A 23,581-nucleotide genomic window follows, 5' to 3' on the forward strand; every position below is an offset into this window, starting at 1 on the left:
AAAATATATATTAAAATTTAATTCAATAATGATATGCACATAGCTGTCAATGTCCTTCACTAAAAATGAACTGTAAAATTTTTATTAAAAAATTACACTAAAATTTAATATTTATTTTATATATAGATATAGATTAATTCTACAAAAAATTTCTAGAAAGTTAATTATTATAAGTTGCATATTTAATAATATCGTTAAAACATGTCTCGATAATGTTCATTTCTATCTCTCAAACACAATCAGATAAACTAATGAACATAATCACTCAATTTATTAATGCACAACACTTAAAAAAAACTCATTTAATCTAAAATTAAATGCCATATTTTTTTGTTAAATAATAAATATTCACAATATAAATGTTGAATCAGTTCTTCTAAATTATATCCAGTAGTAGCACACAAATTTATATCTAATATAGAGATATTATTATTTTTTTTTAGAATGTCTTTTCTAATAATTGTGTTGCTCAGCAACTTTTATTCTAGCATTAAATTTTTTAACTTGAACAATTTATTTCAAGTTGCACTGTAAAATGGTTTCAAACTTTTAAAGAGATGTTCAACGAAATATATTATTTACTTTATATACAAATACAGATTAATTCTAAATTCTTTCTAGAAAGTTATTTATCATAATTCTATATTCAATATATTATTAAAACATAAGTCTAGAAAATTAAATATTATTAATATATTAAAGAAAATAATAAAATTAATATAAAAAATCCGTGTGCATTTTTCACGCGTCATGGAATATATGGAATATAACTATAAGTATGCATTTTTAATAAAGAGGTAGTAACAAAGTTTGTGTGCTACTTTCTTTTTCAATTTTTTTTTATGAAGACATTTTAAATACTTTACTTAATTATCATTTCATAAATTTTTTATTTTTGGTAAGTCAAATCAAATTATTGAATCTCATAATAATTTTAAATTAAAATTAAAAAAACAAATTTTTTTAAAATTAAATAAATTTTATGTAACCCTAATTTGATTTTGAATCAAATCAAATCCTGATTTTTTTCTTAATTTGTTTTTATTTTTAACAGAAATCTTATCTAATAACACGCTCTAATAACAAACTTTTTTAAATTCAAAACCTGATACTAGTAAAAGATAAGGGGGCCCACAGTTTCATCACTCATAAATAAAGCCACTCTCTACTCTTTTCCTCTCACATCACATTTTCCATCCACGCCGTTTTTTTCATTCCTCTCCATTCCACTTCACTCTCAATTTTCACTCTGAAAACTCTTCCATTAGAAATTTCCTTCTCCAAATTCCAAACCCTAGATCCTGAAATTTCCCCAAATTAAACCCTAATTCTCATCACCATCACCTTCGTCAATGGAGAATCACTCCAATTCGCGTCCCAATTCGCGTGATTCCTCACCTACCTCACGCGAATTGCTAGAGAACGATCACCGTTCATCGTTCGATGAACCACCACCTTCCAACACTAAGAGAGTCAAGCTCATCTGTAGCTTCGGTGGGAAAATTCAGCCTAGGCTTCACGACGGTCACTTTTCGTACATCGGAGGTGACACGAAAATCCTCGCCGTCGATCGTAATGTGAAATTATCACACCTTATTGGTAAGCTCAATGCTATGGCGGATTCTCATGTCTGTTTCAAGTATCAACTCCCTGGTGAAGATCTCGATGCTTTGATCTCGGTTTGCAATGAAGATGATCTCGATTATATGATGATCGAGTATGATCGGATGTGTCGCGCTTCACCTAAGCCTGCGAGGTTGAGGATTTTCCTCTTTCCTTCTCCGGTCAAGAACCACAGCAGCAATGCATCTTTTGATTCTATCAATTCCGCTATGAATCTTGCTGAGGATTCCAAATCGGAAGGTAAGTGGTTCGTCGATGCTCTCAATTCCGTTCACGTTCCGCCGTCGGAGGATTCTTCTCCACCTCCACCGCCGCCGACGATGAATCCTGATTATCTGTTTGGATTGGATAAGCCGTATTCTCCGTCTCCCGAGGCAAAACAGGCGGAATTCCCGGAGTCTGTTCCGGATTTTGCGGCGAAGGATGCGGAATGTGAGTCTGAGACGGTTAGAGAAACCGAGATTCATGAAATTCAGGTAATGCAGACTGTGAATGATGAACATCAAGTGAATTCTGATGGAGAAAACGGCGGAGTTAACGGCTCTGTTGGTTGTTACTCTCAGGAAAACACGGAAACAGAGACGCCGTTAGTTTCAACTGTACCTGTTCAAGCTGTGAGTGATGAACAGCTAATGAATTCTGACGAAGAAAAAGGCGGAGTTAACGGCTGTGTTGACAGTCACTCTCAGGTAAACACGGAAACTGAAATTCCGTTAGTTACTACTCCACCTGTTCAAGCTGTGAATGAAGAACAGCAAATGAATTCTGACGGAGAAAACGGCGGAGTTAACTGTTACACTCAGGAAAACACGGAAACGGAGATGCCGTTAGTTACCACTGAACTACCTGCTCAACCTCCGGCACCGGTTCATTCCAGTTCGGTTCAGTTTCTGCCTCCTGGACCGGCTTCGGTTCAGTCATCATTTTCTCCTATGATGCCGAATGTGGTTAGTCCTTACTCGACCGGATATCCAAATGAACCAATACCGGTTTATCTGATTCAAACAGCTTCTGGATTGTATCAAGCAGTGAGGCCAGTCATTGGACCTAACGGTCAACCGGTTTATTTCGCATATACTCAAATTGGGAACGAGTTTGGTTACAATGCCTCAGGGCTACCTGGCATGGTTTCAGAGCGTGGCTATTCGAATGGTTCGTACAGGCAAGGTTTTCCATCTCAGGCGGCGGTTGCCGGTGTTGACAGCTGGAATTGACTGAGAAGACGGAGGGAGAATGCTGATTCTGGGCGAAATATACCACTGCATACTGCATATAGAGTCATTCATTGTTATTAAATAAAAAATAAAAAATCATTAGTGTGTTTTTGTTTTCATTTTTCAGTGGATTTTATTTTTTTGGTTTTTTTTAATTGTTTGGAATATTGGTGTTAAGAACATTCATTCTTGTTCATAGGTGCATATTAGGATTTTAAATTTGTTTTTGAGTGTAGTTAGTGAGTCTCTGGATTCTGATTCATTAGTATATTTTCATTAAACAAAAAACAAAGTTTATTGCTTTATTTTATGATGGGTTGTCTCCTTTTTTTTTTTATTGCCATTATTTTATTTATATTTTATATATATTTTACTTTTTCCTGTTTTGGGCTGCAACTTTAGTTACGATGTTATTTTCTGAGTCTAGAGCCTGTCAGCGCCTTTTTTGCGTAATTTTGGTTTCTGGTTGTTACGTAATAGCTATTGGCCATTAACAATTTGAGTTTGGTTCTTAGAATATTCTTTTTAGTTTAATTAAAATAACAAATAGAAGCATGAAATTTGCACCTTTTTTAAGGAAAGTGAAATCTACAGTTTATTTTCTTCTAAAGGGTAGGGTCTAATTATGGCTTTTGTGTTGTACTTTAAAAGAAATAACCCTTTTGTATACACATGAAGACGACGTTGGTTGTTGCCAGCTTGAGCAATGGCATTATATAAGTGTTGTTTGGTTCCATCTAAAATTTAATTCCAAACACACAATTAGAAACTAGTTTGCTGTCAACTGTTGGTAATAAGCTATAGATAAATTAAATTACTTAAGTTAGATCAATTGATTCAAATAAAGTAACAGAAAGTTATATGAAGTGCACGAATACGGTATATAATACATAACTAATTTTTTTTTTTTGAATTAAAACAAAGGGTTAGTGGTGTGTGTTTTATATGTGGGCAATGTTGAAATAACATGTGTCAGTATGTAATTTAAAAACTGGGTGGTATGGAATTATCCAAATCATACAAAAATATTGTTACTAACGCCTATCGCTTATACTGAAAAATTGAATACACCAAGATGCCCTCTGAAAAAGTGTTCATCCTTACTGTCCATAGTTAATAATATTTCATTTTGTCTACGAGTGTTTTTATAAAACAATCACGAGTTTTAATTTATTTATAAGATTAAATTCAAAATATCATAAAGGACATTTGTGTTAAACTTTTGAGAAAATGTATAAGTGTTAAAAAAAAATTCAATGTAAAAGATTCAAGAAAGTATATGTAGAAGTGTTTAAATAAATAAAGTAAATAAAGAAAAATGATAAAATAATAAGATAAAAAATGCTTAAATTAAAAGTGAAACACAAGTTCATATATTTCTCTCAAATTATTTATTTTTGTGACTCGGATTTGTGAATTTTAAAGAAAGTAAAATGAAACGTGAACCTCCATTACAAAATCGAAATCTACTTATATACTAGGCACATCAATAATTGTCAACAACGGTTATTTCTCCAGAATTTGACATATATCCTGCTACGTGGGTTTTGTCTTCGAAAATATTACTTAGGTGTTGAAATTTTGAAAAGTTCAATAGGTGTCGAAAACATTACTTAGCTATATGCACTTAGCGTTTATATACATTTTACATCCCATATTCGTGTCGAAATGCTAAGCAAAAAATCTCAGGCTAACAGATGCTCCCAAAAAAATGCTATTTTCGATCATATTTTGCAATATGGCAGAAAGGTGGCATTTTTTTAGTAAATTCAAAACATTATTCAAACCATTCTACATACGTCAGTGTCATCATGACTATCTCTACCCAGCCGTCACATCTGCAATGTGCATGTACCTGCCATCATGACTTCGATTTTCAAGGATATCGTGAGCCACAAAAAATCAACCATATTAAATAAAAGAAAAATCATTAATTAGTAGTGATTTAAAACAAAAATCAAAACGTCAGTTTTTAAATTTTTTTAGAGGGAAAATTGAAAAGTCTTATTCCAACAGCTATAAAACATCTCTTTCACTTCTTTCTTCCACTTCGCCATATTTCTCTCTCTCTTTTGAACCCTAAAAATGTCATTCTTTGCAACATCCATTTTTCACCTTTTCTTCTACTCAAATCATAGAAAAATGGCTTCCTTTTCTAACATAGAAAAGTAACCCAAAATCTTTTTTACTCCAGATATTGATGGTCATATCTATTCAGATAATCGAACTTACGTTCCAGAACCACCAATCAAGAAGAAAAATCCCTCATTTGGATTTCCCAAGTACTGTTTCGTTTCTCTATTGTAGGTAAGACGCATGCATTTCTGCGCATTATACCTAGTTCATCTGTGAAGCCTAAAAACTAGAAGGTTTGTTCCCTTGTTTACCTTATTTTAAACCTCGTGCCTTTGAGGACAAAAGCTTTGAGTTGGGGTTCATCGAACAACCCCATCAGTTATTTTGTTATCATCATTCTACCAACAATGAAGCTTATCTCATTTGGCTCAATAGAATGGAAAAGAAGAAAGGAAATATCTAGCAAAATCAAGGCATCTTGGACTTGATTCAGCAGTCAAGAACTGGGCCAAGATATAATGCCAACATGCTTAAAACCGCCCTTAGTTTCTAGGAGGCTACGACCAACACTTTTCTTCTTACCTGTGGAATGATAACTCCCACACGTTTCGACGTTGTTGTCATCTCTGATCTTCAACTAACAAGGGAAACTTTTGAGCATGCTCTCAAGCATACGATAAAATCTAATTTTTCCTTTGACCATCCTAGTTTCAGTTCCTACATTAAAGACCATCATGACCAAAGTGAAAAAGTATCAAACTACGAGCATATTGCTACCTCGCCATCTGGTTATCTCATTTCGATTTTTGTTCTAGTTCTCTCTAAGTAGCTAAGAAGTCCATACCTCTAACAACCCAGCTTCATGAGGGGAAAAATGTTTATCTTAGCAGATTGATCATGGACTTTCTTTTTGAATCCTTTGGATTTTCCACCCTTGAACTCAAAAATCGATCCAATTCTGATGAAAAATCTCTTGATTTTTAGCCCTTTGTGGCTCTTGTAACTTTGACTTAATGTCACAATTGAACCTTCTCTAAAAGTTGATGTTCCATCTGATTTATCCAAATAAGTCGATGGTGCTAGATATGCTTTGCTAACTCCATAAGATGTTGACTTGTCTACTTCAGAAAATATTTCTTTATGTATATAAATTGTGCTACATCTGTTTCTTCTATGGCCCCATTCGTCAATCGAAAACATAGACCAAATTGGTTCAGAAGAGGATTTCCAACTTATGTACCGGAAAACCAATATGAGGCTCTCGACGCCCGGGTAGCTTTCTTTAAACCTATTGTTTTGTCAATTATAATTTTTATGGGGAAAGTTGGACTGAGGCTTGTTAGATATCATCCAAATTTGGTGGCTAGACAATTTGGTTTCATCTAGTTCTTACCGAGATCCCTCTTTACCATGGAAGAGGAAATTTATTTGGCTGATACCACACTGATGAAGAGAGACTACAAGTCGTATTTAGACTTTCATGCCCTAAAAGTCATTAATTTGAGTTCTTTCGAACTTGAAGTTTCTTTCTTCTATACTAAAGAATATGAAAGTGGTGGATGACATATCTTAATGATGTTGTTGTGGATCACTCAACTCTGTTGTAACGTTTAACCAACATTTTTTACTCTCTAGAGAAACAAACAAAGAAGAAGAAAGGTCGAGGTATGCACATCAAGGAAAATTGAGCTTCTCCTCTTCCACAAAACCATTATTTATTACATTATAGCTCAGAGGCTTATGACTTACTATCTCTTCAGCAAGATAATCATCCTTCTCCTCTGTCACCTCCGTTATTCTATCAAATTCTATAGGTAGAACAGAAACAACATTGTATATTATATCAAGTTCATCTTCTGACCAAGATTCAAAATTACCAGTAAGCATATCATCATCTTCGTTAGCATGAAATCCTTTCCCTTGGGCTTAACCATTGTTGGCAAAGGGGGAAAAGTCATTCCTTTATGGGTCTCTTCGCCACTTAAACATCTGTCAACACCAAGATTTCACTATTGTTACTTAACTTTTCAGTCTCAAGAACAAATTTCTTTTCTGCTGGTATCTCCTCTATTGCATTCTGGTCATGGGCTTTTTACCCAGGTAAGTCTTAAGACCATGTGAGTAATTCTTTGACACATGTGAGTTTTTGTGGTATGATGAACCTACACCAACTTTGATTACCTTCCAATTTTGTTGACCAATATTGGTTTTGCTATTAGGTAGGATCCATTCACCAAGAGAAACACTATCAAGAGGAACATAAGTCTTTTTCTGACTTCTCCAATGACTTGAAGGCCCTTGGTATTTTTAGTAAGGAACCCCCCTCTTGTCAAAGGAAAATTTGGACCTTCTGTCATCCCGCATACTCTTCCTTAGTTGTTAAGGCTTGATATTCTTTAGTCCTTTTGTTGCCTCTTTGTCAAACACTGCACTGCAACGATGGCACGACATCACTTCAGAACATTTGATTTTGCACCGATTTAGAAAGTCAATTAACTCCTCCTCGGCTGTTGGATATACCACCTTGACTTTCTCTGTGTAATCCACCATACCTACTTCTTAGACTTTTATGTTGGACCTCATAGTAGTTTTGACCATCGTAATCTCCACAGGTTCGACGAGATATGCCTCCTCGACTTGTAGGGGATATGTGTCAATTTTCATTGGTAGCTAAGGTTTATCCCCAAACTTCAGCTTGCCATCCTTCAAAGCATCTTGTACCAAATCCCTGAAAAAATATATTGAGATGTTTTATGACCAAGGAAATTATGATATTTATAAAAAATATTTTTTCTTCCTTTGTTTCAATGGTGGCGTATAAAGGCCTTTCAGCACTATAATTTGACCATCAGTAACCAGAAGATCGAAAACTTCATCATACTTAGATAAATCGAATGTATTAGTTTTTATAATAATTTTTCATTTCCACTTAGTTCAATAGGGTTCTTTCCATTAGAAGGTCTTAAGACCTTACAAATATATGGAGGTCTTGGCTTTAATTCTGCCAAATTTACCTCATTTTCTTTGACATATTCACAAACTACGTCGAGTTCCTGATTACTATCATCTATTTTTATATAAGCAATATTTTCTTTCCTAGAGTGTCGATTTCTTCTAGCCTTTTCTAATCTAGCCTTCTTTTTGTTTAGGTGTTTGACTTGTCTAACCCTATCTGCTAATTGAGCCATATTCCTTAGGTATTGGGTATCTAAATTCTTCCTAATGGAATAATCTAAACCACCACCTGCACCCATTTCGAATAACTCATGTTCATGCACTAGAGTAAATCACCTTGACTTCATTAATCTGAACCTATTGAGATAATCATCTATCGATTCTGACGATTTTTGCTTCACAATGGATGATTTTTCAGGATAATTTTTTACTGATCCATATAAAACTGCTCGTGGAACACTCTTTCTAATTTACTCCCATTATGTATGAAATTTGGAGGGAGAGTAGTGAACCGTGTGAAAGCATTCATGGTCAAATAATTAGGGAAGTATTTCATATTCAGATTTTCATTATTAGCCAGATCATTGACTTTTGTATGGTATTGAGCAATGTGCTTGATAGTAGATTCACTAGTGTCACCTGCTAATTTAGTAGACTTAGTTATTTTCTAACCCCTGGGGAATTTAGTTTGCAAGACATATTCAGATAATGCAAAAACGAAAATTTGGCCTATTAAGACCATTTTGAGTTAGGATTTGTTCAACTATATTGGTTATGTTATCCCCACCCCTAAATTGTTCTGTTGGACTCTCTTAACTACATTATCTAGGTCTTTGTTCCTGTTTACCAACACCATGTCTTCAACTACCCTGGGTCTAGGTTGTTTGCTTGGCTGGGGCGCTACTTGCTGTTGCATTTGGTTATTAGGGACTGGTTGAATGGGTGCTTGAGGAGAACCAAATAAATCTGAAATTCAACTCGTTTGATGTGCTAACCGTTGGTAACTATGATTGGTATTTTGGATAAAAGGATTGAACACTATACCAATTTGTTGGATAAGCATTTTAACCATGTCATAGTTATTATCATACATTTGTTGCCATATAGAAAAGAGGGAATTATTAGCCAAAAGTGGCATAACCTGAGGGGTGTATCCCAATCCTCCATGGGATTGACCCATTCGACCAGGGTTGTTTATAGAAAGTCATGATGTCGTGTATGGATTAAAAGGAGAGGAAACAACCGTTGCATTATATGCATACATCGGTGTGTTAGCCTATAGGCTTGTCATCGTTGTGGTTGGATGCCATATGGATACTTCTACCATTAGGGGAAGTGTAAAACTCTGAAGGAATGTAGGCCTAGTACCTCCTACAGTGATTTTGTAACCTTGGGATTACCATGAAAACTAGTTGGTGGTGGTATCAGCAGTTTTGGTGTCGTAGTCGAAACTAAAGTCTGATTTACAATGGGAGTAGTTATTCCAAGTCTAATCATACTAACAAATTTTCCACTCCTCAAAGACATAAATACTCAATAATTAACAACATTTGGATGTGAGGAACGAAAAAACAAACATAAAAACACATACATTCTTTGCAAAATTATGCACAAAATGGTCCCACCGGGTGTACAATTTGTTTACTGGTGTTTTAGCAAACAATAACGAGTTTTAATTCACTTGCAGGATCAAACTCAAAAAATTCTAAAGGACACTTTGTGTTAGACTTTTGAGAAAATGTACTAGTACTAAAACCTTCTTAATGTAAAGGTTCAAGAAAGTAAATACAAAAGTGCTTAAATGGATAAAGTAAATATAGAAGAATAAAAAAACATTTGAATAAAAAATGTTTGAATTAAGAGTGGAACGCAAGTTCATACATTTCTCACAAATTCTTTATCTATGTGACTCAAATGTGTGAATTTTAAAGAAAGAAAATGAAATGTGAACCTCTATTACAAAATCGAAATCTACTTAAATACTAGGCACATCAATAACTACCAACAACGATTATCTCTCCAGAATTCAACATGTATCCTGCTACATGGGTTTTTATCTTCACGTGTCTTGGGTTCTTAAACTGCTTCAAGTCGTTACTGTTGTCGAAAATGTCCTCAAGTTACCTCATCATATCTGTTGAAAAATCCATTTGTCGAATTTGTGAAAAGTTCACTGGGTGTCAAAAACATTACTTACCTATCTACACTAAGCATGTCCCATATTCATGTCGAAATGCAGAGCAAAAAATCTCAGGCTAACACACTTACAACAACCACGCTTTATCTCATTACACGAGGTCTACTATTTGAATCAATTTGCGTCATAATATTCTATCCATGACTATACTTCTATCTAAATCTTTAATCTCGAGATTTTTCTTAATAATTTCTCTCATTGTCTTTTTAAGACTTTTTCTCCCTCTAATTGTTTGAGTTCTCTCTATCTAGTCTACTCTCCTTACAGCATAATCTACAAATCTTCTTTCAACATGCTCAAATCATCTAAGTCTATTTTCTATCATTTTTTCTTCTATAAATGTTACCCAAACAATCTCTATAATATTTTGGGTTAATGAACTTTTTGGTCCCTCTAAATATTGCAGATTTCGTTTTTAGTCCCTTCAAAATTTTCCTTTAAGAAATCGTCCCTTCAAAATTTTTCGTCTAAACTATTGGTCCCTAACGTCAAATTTGCTAGAGATTAGCTACGACTTTAGCCACTGATTAGCTACGAAATTTGACGTTAGGGACCAATAGTTCGGAAGAAAAATTTTGAAGGGACGATTTCTTAAAGGAAAATTTTGGAGGGACTAAAAACGAAATCTGCAATATTTAAAGGGACGAAAAAGTTCATTAACCCTAATATTTTTATTTCTAATCTTATCACACATCCAACGCAATACTTTGCGATCACATTTTACTTAATATTCTTGTAGAGAAATTAAGAAATCCACGTTTTAAAAATATCATTCATTCAACAACGCAATCACTTAAAAATATTATTATTGCAGGCTACTTAGAAATTATTTGGCTAATTTTCATATTCGAGAGCAATTATATTATTAAAATATTTTGAGTATACGGTGTAACTCAAGATATATGTAATATGCTTAAGTTATTTGTTCATCGTTCAATCTTTAACTATAGTATTTTATTTATGTCTTCCATAAGATAAGACTCCAAAAATCATCATTTCTCCTTCGTTTTCCTCATATGTTTCAAACTCTAATGAGGTATGTATTGAAACTTGTTTAACAGTTTTTTTTTTCTTTAGTTAAAATACATATAAGTGAATATAGATTTTTCAATGTATAAAAAAGAAAAGATTAATCACCTAAAAAATGACCATAAGGCACAAGAATTACGATGAACAAAGTGTTGAACTTTTCTTGTTAGCCTAAAACATAATTTTTGAACTTAAAGATAGTGTACTCACAGTATAAAATCTTTTAATAAATTTTTTTTAATTAGTCTATGACACATAACTTTTTTTAAAAATAACAATATATAATGCAGTCCTAATTAGTTGAGAGTGTAAATTATTTACACTTTCAATGTATATTTTTTTTCTCAAAACTTTTAGCATTTTGTTAGAATTAAGAATCTAATGATATAAATAAAGACGAGAAGATCATGATGACCTTTTGAGTGCTTGTTAGCTCAAATGTATATTCAATTTCATCAATAGTCTTCTTAACTCCATCTTCCCAATTGTCAAGTTGCTATTATTCCAAAAAAATAAAAAATAAAAGAAGCAATAAATTCAAAAAAAGCATCAAATTTAGTGATTAACTGTTAAGTATATTTTATGTTGGTGCACAATGAATAAAGATGGTGACAAAGAGAATAATAGAATAACGGCGCAAAAGAGATGAGAGAATAAATGTTGTATTCTTCTGTTAATGATAGCTATTACAAGGCTATTTATAAGAAAAGAAAATCTTGCCACATAAGCCCTAAAACAGTAAACTTAGTGAACAAGTCTAAGGTACAAACAGTACAGTACTACAAAAATACTAAAGTACCCTTACTACTAAACAGCTAAGCTAATGGGACTCAGATAACATCTTCTGGTCAATACTATCTTCTGAGTAACCATCAGAAGATCAGTCCATCTTCTGAATATTGAATTACTCTTCAATACCATCCCTTAATTCATATTCTTCAATCAAAACTGACAACGCCAATTCCATCCCTCAAGAGCAGAAATTGATCCGTCTTGATCGCCTTCGTCAGAACATCTTCCACTTGCTTCTGAGTGCTACAGTGCACAACTTCTAATGTTCCATTCTGGACTTGGCTTCTCAAGAAATGATACTTAGTCTCAATATGCTTGCTTCTTCCGTGTAACACCGGATTCTTGGCAAGATTGATTGCAGACTTGTTATCAATCATCAGCTTCAGAGGCTTCTTCACCCTAATCTTCAGGTCTTCTAATAGATTCAGAAGCCACACAGCTTGACATGCAGCTACAGCGCCTGCGATGTACTCAGCTTCACAGGTTGATAGAGCAACAACAGGTTGCTTCTTGGAACTCCAAGAGATAGGGCCTCCCAGAAACATGAACAAATATCCAGAAGTACTCCTTCTATCAACTCTGTCTCCACACCAATTAGAATCAGAATAACTCAATAACTCTGATTCTTCCTTTCTCCCAGAAGGAAACAATATGCCAAACTTCAAAGTTCCCTTGACATATCTCAAGACTCTGACAGCAGCTTGGTAATGGGACCACTTAGGTTTACTCATGAACCTACTAACCAATCCAACTGCATAGCATATATCAGGCCTGGTATTACACAAATACCTTAGAGAGCCAACCAGTTGTTTGAATACCATAGCATCAACATCTTCACCTTCAGAATCAGAGTCCAACTTCTGATTCACTTATGACGGTGTAACAGCAGCTTTGCAATTCTCCAACTTGAATTTCTTCAGAAGTTCTAACTCATACTTCAACTGATGCAGAATGATACCATCTTCTGAGTACAGAATCTCCATCCCTAGAAAATATGACATTTTCCCAAGGTCTGTAATCTCAAACTCATTCATCAGCACCTTCTTGAACTTCATCAGATCTTCTGGACAACTCCCCGTAAGCAATATGTCATCAACATAAAGACACAACAGAATCATATTGCATCCAGAATGTTGCACATAAACTCCATATTCCATCTCACACTTCTGAAACCCTTGCTTCTTGAAAAATGAATCAATTTTCAAATTCCAAGCTCTGGGCGCTTGACTTCAATCCATACAGAGCTTTGTGTAATTTGTACACCATCCCTTCCTTATTCTTTTTTACAAAGCCAGGGGGTTGTGACACGTATACCTCCTCTTGTAATGGACCGTTCAGAAATGCAGACTTTACATCCAGATGCATCAAGGACCAACCTCTGTTCGCAGCTAACGCAATCACCAGTCTGATTGTTTCATGTCTAGCTACAGGAGCAAACACCTCAAAGTAATCTAGTCCAGGTTTCTGAAGAAAACCTCTAGCCACTAGCCTTGCTTTGTGTTTACCAACTGATCCATCTGGCTTCAGCTTTACTTTGAAAACCCATCTGACGCTGATGGCTTTCTTCTTCTTTGGAAGTTCTGTCAGCTTCCAAGTTTTGTTTCTTTCTATAGCCTCAAGTTCTTCTTTCATGGCATTCAGACAGACCTTCTTTTTGAGCGCTTCTTCTATACTCACTGGTTCAGAATCTACTAACATGGCGCACTGAATGACCTCTCCTTCTGAGTCAACTTCTGTGTCTTGCAACATGTCAAAATCTGCAAACCTTCTTGGTATAGTTCTGACTCTTTGTGGTCGCTGAGCTACTTCAGAGTCAGCTACTCCAGAGTCACTACCTCCATGATCATCTCCAGAAGCTTGTCCTCCAGACCCTATGTCTTCAGAGCTTTCCCTTCCAGAATCATGACTACCACCAGACTCTGGATCATCATCAGAATCTGGATCAGAATCAGATTCTCCATCTGACTCATCTTCAGAAGATGCTTCATCTTCTGACTCGTCTTCAGAAGATTCTTCATCTTCTGACTCTAACTTTTCTTCAAAAGTTATCTCTACATCAGAAGTTGGTTGAGACTTTCTCCAATCCCAAACTTCTGATTCCTTCACAATGACGTCTCTGCTGACTTCAACTTTGTTAGTCTCTGGACAATAGAGCTTGTATGCACCTGTACTGTGGTACCCCACCAATAACATCACTTTGCTTCTATCATCCAGCTTCTTCCTTCTAGCTTCTGGAACATGTTTGTAACACACAGAACCAAAAACCTTCAGATGACTAACACTCTGTTTCTCTTTAGTCCACTTCTCTAAAGGAACAATTTCCTTCAGCCTCTTCGTTGGACACCTGTTGAGCACATATGCTGCAGTAGCAACAGCTTCTCCCCATAGATTATGAGGAAGCTTCTTCTCTTTAAGAATACTTCTCGTCATATCAAGCAAAGTACGGTTTCTACGTTCAGCAAGACCATTGTGTTGAGGAGTATAAGGAGCAGTAACTTCATGCTCAATTCCATTATCATCACAGAACTTCTGGAATTCTGTAGAGTTATACTCGCCTCCACCATCCGTTCTGAGAATCTTTATCTTCTGACCACTCTGCTTCTCAGCCTTCACCTTGAACTTCTGGAATTCTGTAAACACCTCATTCTTAAACTTAATGAGAGTTACCCACGTCATTCTTGTGAACTCATCCACAAAAGACACAAAATACCTATTTCCTCCAAGTGAAGGTTCTGGAAATGGTCCACACAAATCAGAGTGCACTACTCCCAGAGCATGCTTTGCTCTTGGAGCAACTTCTGATACAAATGGCAATCTGGGTTGTTTGCCTTTCATGCATACCTCACATGACTTCTCAGGCTTTAGAATCTTAGGAATGCCACGTACGAGCTTCTTAGAACTTAGATGCCCCAGACTTCTATAGTTCAAGTGCCCCAACCTCTTGTGCCACAGCTTACTATCACCTTCTGAGCCTTCAGCACTCAGACACTCTGTTTCAGTTGTTTCTACATTCACCTTGAATGTTCTGTTGATTCCCTGTTCAGATTGCATAATCAACTTCTGATTGGGATCATACAACTTCAAGATGTTGTTCTTCATAACAACTGAGAAACCTTTCTCAATGAGCTGACCCACACTCATCAGATTGCTTCTGATTCCAGGAACATACCAAACATCCTTGATCAGAACAGTCTTTCCATTCTTCACTTTGGCTTTGACATTTCCCATACCTTCTGCATATAGGTACTTATCATCAGCACATCTGATCTTTGTCCTCCTTTCAGAGTCAAAGTCTATCAGCCATTGTTTGTTTCCAGTCAAGTGATTTGAACACACAGTGTCCATATACCACCATTCTGACGAACATCTTTTGTCCGACTCTGAAGCCATCAATAGCACAGGTTCATCATCTGATCCTCCTCTGGCTATATTTGCTTCTTCTGATCTCCTTCCTTTGTTTGCCAAACAGTCTCTAGCAAAATGGCCAAACTGTTTGCAACAGTAACATTGAACTTTCTTCTTATCCTTTCCCTTCTGATATCTCTTCTCATCAAAAGTTGAGGCTTCCTTCTGGAATCTATCACCACGTCTATGCTTCTGGTCCTTCTTGACAAAAGAAGCCTTCAGAGCTTGCTCAACTTCTCTCTCAGAAGTTCTCTCAGTCAGACGCAACTCTTGTGCTTCTAAACTGCTTTGCAACTCTTCTATTCTCATGGTTTCCAGATCTTTAGAATGTTCAATGGATACAACAATATAATCAAATTGAGGAGTAAGTGACCTCAATATCTTCTCTATGATTACTTGTTCAGAAAGAGTTTCTCCACAAGCCTTCATCTCATTAGTGATCACAATCACTCTAGAGATATACTCAGAGACTTTCTCATTGTTCTTCATGTTGAGATTCTCATATTGCTTTCTCAGGGATTGAAGCTTCACCTTCTTCACTGATACGTCACCACCGTAACACCTGACCAGTATATCCCACGCCTCCTTTGACGTCATAGAATCAGCAATCTTCTCAAACACATTCACATCCACACACTGATGGATGAAGAACAACGCCTTTTGGTCTCTCTTCTTCGTCTCTCTCTGCGCTTCTCTTTGTTCTTCCGTTGCATCCGCTGCAACCGGAATATATCCTCCAGTGACAAGATCTAGAACATCTTGAGCACCAAATAATACACGCATTTGAATCATCCATCTATTCCAGTTTTTACCATCAAGAACTGGAAGTTTGGTATTCAAGTTGCTTCCACTCATCTTTAAACTTGTGCAGACAAAAACAGATTTCACTCACACTCACACAGTGTTTCCCAACCCACAAACAATCAAGAAAAAATGTGATTCAACACAACTTTGTTTCCCAGAAACAAAATCAATCACACAGTCACACAAACTCACGTTCACTCGTGTTTCCCTGTGTTTGGAACCGGAGCTCTAGATACCAATTGTTGGTGCACAATGAATAAAGATGGTGACAAAGAGAATAATAGAATAACGGCGCAAAAGAGATGAGAGAATAAATGTTGTATTCTTCTGTTAATGATAGCTATTACAAGGCTATTTATAAGAAAAGAAAATCTTGCCACATAAGCCCTAAAACAGTAAACTTAGTGAACAAGTCTAAGGTACAAACAGTACAGTACTACAAAAATACTAAAATACCCTTACTACTAAACAGCTAAGCTAATGGGACCCAGATAACATCTTCTGGTCAATACTATCTTCTGAGTAACCATCAGAAGATTAGTCCATCTTCTGAATATTGAATTACTCTTCAATATTTTAAAATTTTATATTTATTATGTCTCATCATTTTAAATGAAAAAATATTTTAATTCAAATGTATTATTAATTTATTTTAATTGTGATAAGGTTTGACTTGGTCTAAGTTTACTAAACCATCGATGTTCTTTTTATCCTCCTATTTATTTGTGAATTTGATTCATTATATAAAAGTGGAAAAACTTGATTTTAAATAATATAAATAAATCAAACAAAATAATATAAATCAAACAAAAAACAGATAAAATATTATGATTAGTATTAAAATAATTAAGTATTTAAATTAATTATTGGTTTTTTTACTAAGAAAAAAGTATATTTTATTTAAATTATAATTTCTATGTGAGTGCTAGGTTGGAAAATTCATTTCCGTTGATATTTGATTGAGATTGGTGGTGGAGATGTACATGGAGGGAGAGCGAGAATGATACTAAATTATAATATTAAAAGTTAGAAAAAATTTAAGTTTAATAAATTTTTATAGACATTAAATAATTGTATTTATAATATTGATTAAATTTTTTAATTAAATAAATCAATAAAAAGTTAATTAAAAAATATATATTAAGAATTAAATTTAAAAACATAAATTTGAAACTCAAACAATTTTTAAACTACCGCCTGACTTGCCGCCCCTTGGATCGGCCCTGCATAGCTGAAAGAGGTGATGGTGATGTGTTGTTGTGGCCAATGTTTTACCATATTGTTCAAGAAGTTTTTTTTTTCAGTTACAAAACAAAAAAAAAACATGACAAAGAATATTTAAAAAGAAATCTCGAAATATCTTAAGAAAACATAAACTAGAAACAAGAATCAAATACAATAAAAATACTATATATTATGTCTTTTAAAAACAAAATGTTATTCTTCCACCAAGCCATACACCTACACCGTATGTACGGACGACATTGTTCATATACAGACGAATATTATTCATGTACAAACGAATACTATTCATGTACGGACGTTTATTTTTAATATCTGGACGTGCATTAACCAACTTCATTATTTCATTAACCAAGTTTTTACACTGCATTAACCAAGTTTGATGACTGCTAAATATTATTTTTAATACCTGAATGTTGCATTAACCAACTTTATTACTGCATTAACCAAGTTTTTACACTGTATTAACCAAGTTTGATGACTGCTAAAAATTATTTTTAATACCTGGATGTTGCATTAACCAACTTCATTACCACATTAATTAACCAAATTTTTACACTGTATTAACCAAGTTTGATGACTGCTAAAAATTATTTTTAATACCTGGATGTTGCATTAACCAACTTCATTACCGCATTAACCAAATTTTTACACTGCATTAACCAAATTTGGTGATTACTGTTAAGTAATGTTCATGAATAGTAACATGAACAGTTCCGCCCGTACATGAATAGTAGTCGTCCGTACATGAACAATGTCGTCCGTACATGAACAATGTCGTCCATACATACAGTGTAGGTGGATGGTTTGGTGTAAGAATAACATTTCTGTTTTAAAATGTCTAAGAAAAACAAAATAAATGAAAACGCGATGTTATAAATAAAGATAAAACTAAATCTTCATCTTTATTCTTATTTTTTATCTTCACATTTCTTATTAATAGTTGTAATTTTTCATCTCTCTTGATCTCTATAAATAAGATTCACATTACAATGTAAAGTGTAATTTTAAAGAATATGATACAATATTATTTTCTATCTCCTCTTCTTTTCTTTGATTTCTATATTGTTTTATAACATGTTATCAGCACGAAACTCTCATGTATGATTCTTTCGCTTCCATCTCATGTATATAATTTAGGGTTAAGTGTGTTTTTGGTCCCTATAAATATCTCAAATTTCATTTTTAGTCCCTATTAAAAAAATAACATATTTTAGCCCTTATAAAAATTTTATGCATGCAGTTTTAGTCCCTACTATTTTTTGAAATTTTGTAAACTATTTAATTACTCTTAAAATTTTAAATTTTTTAATAAATTTTTTTCATACGTGTTTAAAATATTATAAAATATTTCTTAACCAAATTATAGAATTTTTTATAATGAGAAGAATTAAATATGAATTTTTTAAATTTCAAAAGATAATGATAAAAGTAATACAAATCTCGACTTAGAAATTAAATTTTGATTTTTTTTTCGAGGAACTTTTTATAACATTCTAAACATGTTTGTAAAATAATCATTCAAAAATGCACATCGGTTTAACAGTAAGGACTAAAACTACGTGCATAATAATTTTATGGGGACCAAAATATGTCATTTTTTAATTTGGACTAAAAATGAAATTTGAGATATTTATAGGGACCAAAAACATACTTGACCCTATAATTTATTTAGTCTTTGTTCAACATTAGAAAAGTATACTATTATTGATGACTTTTTGAAATTTTAAAAAGTTGTCAAAAGATCATCATTCCAGATAAATGACACAAATAATTTTAATGCACCCAAGAATGATGGTTATAATTTTTAGATCATTGTTTGTAAAAAATTAGTTATATAGTTCATGAAGAACTTATAAAGCAAAGCATCCCTGAAGGATAGTAAAATAAGATTGTATAGTTTTTGAAGAATTTGTAATCTATATGCTATTTTTCGTTTAAGATGTAACAGGAAATTTTTAGTTCTCATAAAGAAGAAAGTTGAGATTTTTTTTTTTGTTAAAGTCAGCACTCTAGATTATTGGTTGTTATTTTAAAATACTAGAATGTATAAATCCTTATATTTATTATTGTGTCAAGAGATTGAAATTTGTTTGAAATATTATTATTTCATGATTTTGATGGAGTTAACAATTTAGATTTTAGATTAGATAACAATTAAAAGAAAATGCAAGATGTATTTTGTCACTAATTTGATTTTTTTAAGTAGATAATTTTAAGACTAATGTGACAATCCATTTTATTATGGTGTTATTTTAAATATTGGAATTTATAAAAGTGTTATTTTTGTTGGGAAAAATAACAAACATAGAGAAAAAAAAGGAACACAATCACAACACAAAATATAACGTGGAAACTCCAAAAACGGAGAAAAAACCACGGCCGTTGTCAATAGATAACCAGAGAATAACACTGTGAAAATTGTTACAACACATAATATACCCTCAAATACCTCAGGCCCCTTGTACACCCACACCCTCCAAAATAAATATTTAACTACATCTCACAACACTCTAATACAGGAGCATAAGAGAACAAAGAAAGTCAAATACAAGCTTAAAGTGTTTTTGACTGGTGCATCTTGAAACAAAGAACTTGAATCCTTAATATAGCTTTGGATTCCCTCTTCCTTCACAAAACTAAGCGATGTTGGACTTCTTCAACATATATATTTTCAACCAAACTCAACAATCTCCACCTTGATTGAAGATAATACATTAATTTTCATTGTCTTTACCGACAATCATACTCCACCATAAATAATATCAACATGTATATTTTTAATCAATCTTAACAATTTTAAATATTAATATTTAATATTGCCTTTAGGATAATTATCTCATTATAATATTTAATACTTAATACTTAATATTTTTTATTTTTTATGATAGAACTTAGTATGTCAAATCTTACGAAATTGGATTTTGGGGCTCTTGATATTTCGGGAAAGAACTATTTGACATGAGCTCTAGACGTCAAAATTCATCTAAGCACAGAAGATCACGATGACACTATTGAAGAAGGAAATAAATCATCTGATCAACAAAAGGAAAAAGTCATGATATTCCTTCATCGTCACATTCATGAGGATTTTAAGAGTGAATATCTTACTGTAATTGACCCACATGTCTTGTGAAAAAATTTGAAAGATAGATATGATCATCAAAAAATGGTTACCTACCAAAAGCTCGATATTAGTGGGTGCGTTTACGTTTGCAGGATTTTAAAGTGTAAGTGATTATAATTCTGCAATGTTTAGAATAACTTCTAAGCTGACACTATGTGGAGAAAAAGTAACTGATAAAGATATGTTAGAAAAAATATTTTTCACTTTTCATGCATCCAATGTGCCCCTACGGCAGCAATATCGAGAAAAATAATTTAATAAATATTTTGACCTAATATCTTGTCTTCTTGTGGCTGAGCAAAATAATAAACTATTGATGAAAAATCACGAGGCTTGTCCCACTGGTACAGATCCATTCCCATAAGTGAATGTGGCAAGGTACGATCACTAAGGGAAAACCATAGTCGCAGTCGTGCATGCGCACGTGGTTGTGGTCGTGGTAGTAATTATGCTCATGGTCTTGGTTTTGATCGTAGTCGCAATGGTAATCATAAGAACACATACTTCTACTGGAAGCGGAAAAAATATTGAAAAGAATGATAAAGAAGTCCAGAGTAGCAAAACCAATAAAAATACTTGCTACCGTTGTGGAGGAAAAGGTCATTGGAGTCGTACTTGTCGTACTCCAAAACACATTATTGATCTTTATCAAAAATCACTGAAAAATAAAAAGGAAATGATTGAGACTCACTTTGCTAATGAACATGATGATCCAGATTACAGTAATATGGATGCTACCCATTTAGATATTGGTGACTTCTTTGTTGATTCAGGTGGAAAAATTGATCCACCTTATTGGAGATGGAAGTGTCAAGAAATAAAATTTATGGGAAATTTCCTTTTTAGTTATTAATAAGTTTTTATGGATGTTTTGAATTTTATTTTCTAATAATAATAAAGTGGGTTTTCTACTTGTTTGTTTATATAATTTATTGTTTAAATGACTTGTGTTTTTAAAGTGCGCTTATAACTTATTGTTAAAAATTATTATTGTTCTTAGAATGAATATGGACACTAGCACCTGTAATAAAGATACGTGCATTGCTGACAGTGCAATAACTCACACAATTCTCAAGAATAAAAGATATTTCTCTAATTTAGTGAATCAAAATACTGATGTCAGTACTATATCTGACACCTCGAAAATAATCGAAGGCTCTGGAAGAGTCAATATGTTGTTACGTGGAGGAATAATATTGTACATTGATAATGCATTATATTCTTGCAAGTCTCATAGAAATTTATTAAGTTTCAAAGATATCCGCCCAAATGGTTACCATATTAAAACATGAGATGATGGAGGGATTAAATATCTTTGTATTACAAATCGGACACAAAATGTGTAATGGAAAAGTTACCGGCTTTATCCTCAGACTTGTACTACATTTATATTAGTACAACTGAAGCACATACAACTGTAAATCAGAAATTTATAAATAATGATAAATTTCTAATTTGGCATGATCGGTTGAGCCATCTCGGTTATATAATGATGCGAAAAATAATTGAAAATTCATGCGGTCATTAATTAATGAGTAGGAAAATTATTCAGTCAAATAAGTTCTCATGCAGCTCTTGCTCGCAAGGGAAGTTGATAATTCAACCATCACCAACAAAAGCTGGAAATGAATCTATTAGTTTTTTAGAGCATATACATGGTGATATTTATGGGCCAATACACCCATCATGTGGACCATTTAGATATTTTATGATTTTAATTGATGCGTCAACTAGATGGTCACATGTTTATTTATTGTCAACTTGCAACCAGACGTTTGCGAGATTGCTAACCGAACTGATTCGAATAAGAACCCATTATCCCGATTATCATGTCAAGAAAATACATCTTGATAATGCTGCAAAATTTTCATCTCAAGCATTTAATAAGTAATGTATGTCTATTAGAATTGACATTGAACACCTAGTAACACATGTTCATACACAAAATGGACTTGCAGAATCATTTATTAAACTTATAAAATTAATTGCAAAACCACTTATTTTAAGATACAAACTCCCAGTTTTTGCTTGGGGACATGCAATTTGGCATGCTGCAACATTGATTCCCATCAGGCTAATGAGTTACCACACTTCTTCCCCTTTACAATTAGTTTTTGGTAAAGAACCTAATATTTCCCATCTAATGTTTTTTGGATGTACGGTATATGTTCCGATTTCTCTACCATAACACAATATGATGAGTCCATAATGGACGAGGGAAATATATGTTGGATATGAATCTCCAGCTAATATAAAGTACCTTTAACCAAAAATAGGAGATTTATTCACGGCTCTTTTTGCTGATTGTCATTTTGATGAATCCAATTTTCCAACATTAGGGGAGAGAATAACAAGTTGGAAAAAGAGATCAGTTGGAGTGAATTATCAATATCTCATCTTGATCCTCGAACAAAACAATGTGAACTAGAAGTTCAAAAGATAATTTAGCTACAAAACTTAGCAAATCAATTACCAAATGCATTCACTGGTCCAAAAGGTGTGACTAAATCATATATACCAGTTGCAAATACTCCAATAAAAATTGATATCCCTGTTGGATATCCAATGAGCCTCAACCACGCCTGAAGCATGGCAGACCAATCGATTCCAAAGATAAAAATCCTCGAACAAGAAAGGGAGCTAAGAATAAAGATGGCCCAAGTGAAGATATAGAAAATCTAAAAGAACCTTCAGACATAATAAACATTTCCTCTCTAGAAGAGAATGATCAGGTACTTGCAACTTATGAAAATAAAGAGAACTCGATAAACAATGTCCAAAATGGAATACAATGGAACCGAAACGAAGTCAACATTAATGATGGTTTTGCATACAATATAGCACAAAATGATAAAAATAGCAAAAAGGATCAGGAACCAACGTCTATCAAAATTTGTAGACAAAGTGGGGACTAGCCAAAATGGAAAGATGCAATTGAACGAGAATTACACATAGTTTACAAAAGACAAGTTTTTGGACCTGTAGTCCGAACACCTCAAGATGTGAAGCCAGTTGGATACAAATGGATTTTCGTATGAAAACGAAATGAAAAAGGTGAAATTGATATATATATATATATATATATATATATATATATATATATATATATATATATAT

General features: G+C 33.6%; 1 protein-coding gene across 1 annotated transcript; it reads left to right on the top strand.

Annotated features, from left to right (window-relative positions):
* Nucleotides 1–1,167: 1,167 nt before the first annotated feature.
* LOC131631499 (uncharacterized) lies at nucleotides 1,168–3,147 on the top strand. Its single transcript, XM_058902294.1, has one exon. It carries the CDS (start codon nucleotides 1,353–1,355, stop codon nucleotides 2,835–2,837), a length of 1,485 nt encoding a protein of 494 aa, XP_058758277.1. The 5' UTR covers nucleotides 1,168–1,352; the 3' UTR covers nucleotides 2,838–3,147.
* The last annotated feature ends 20,434 nt before the right edge of the window (nucleotides 3,148–23,581 follow it).

This window comes from Vicia villosa, unplaced genomic scaffold (genome assembly GCF_029867415.1).
Source record: "Vicia villosa cultivar HV-30 ecotype Madison, WI unplaced genomic scaffold, Vvil1.0 ctg.000835F_1_1, whole genome shotgun sequence".
Lineage (NCBI taxonomy): Eukaryota > Viridiplantae > Streptophyta > Magnoliopsida > Fabales > Fabaceae > Vicia > Vicia villosa.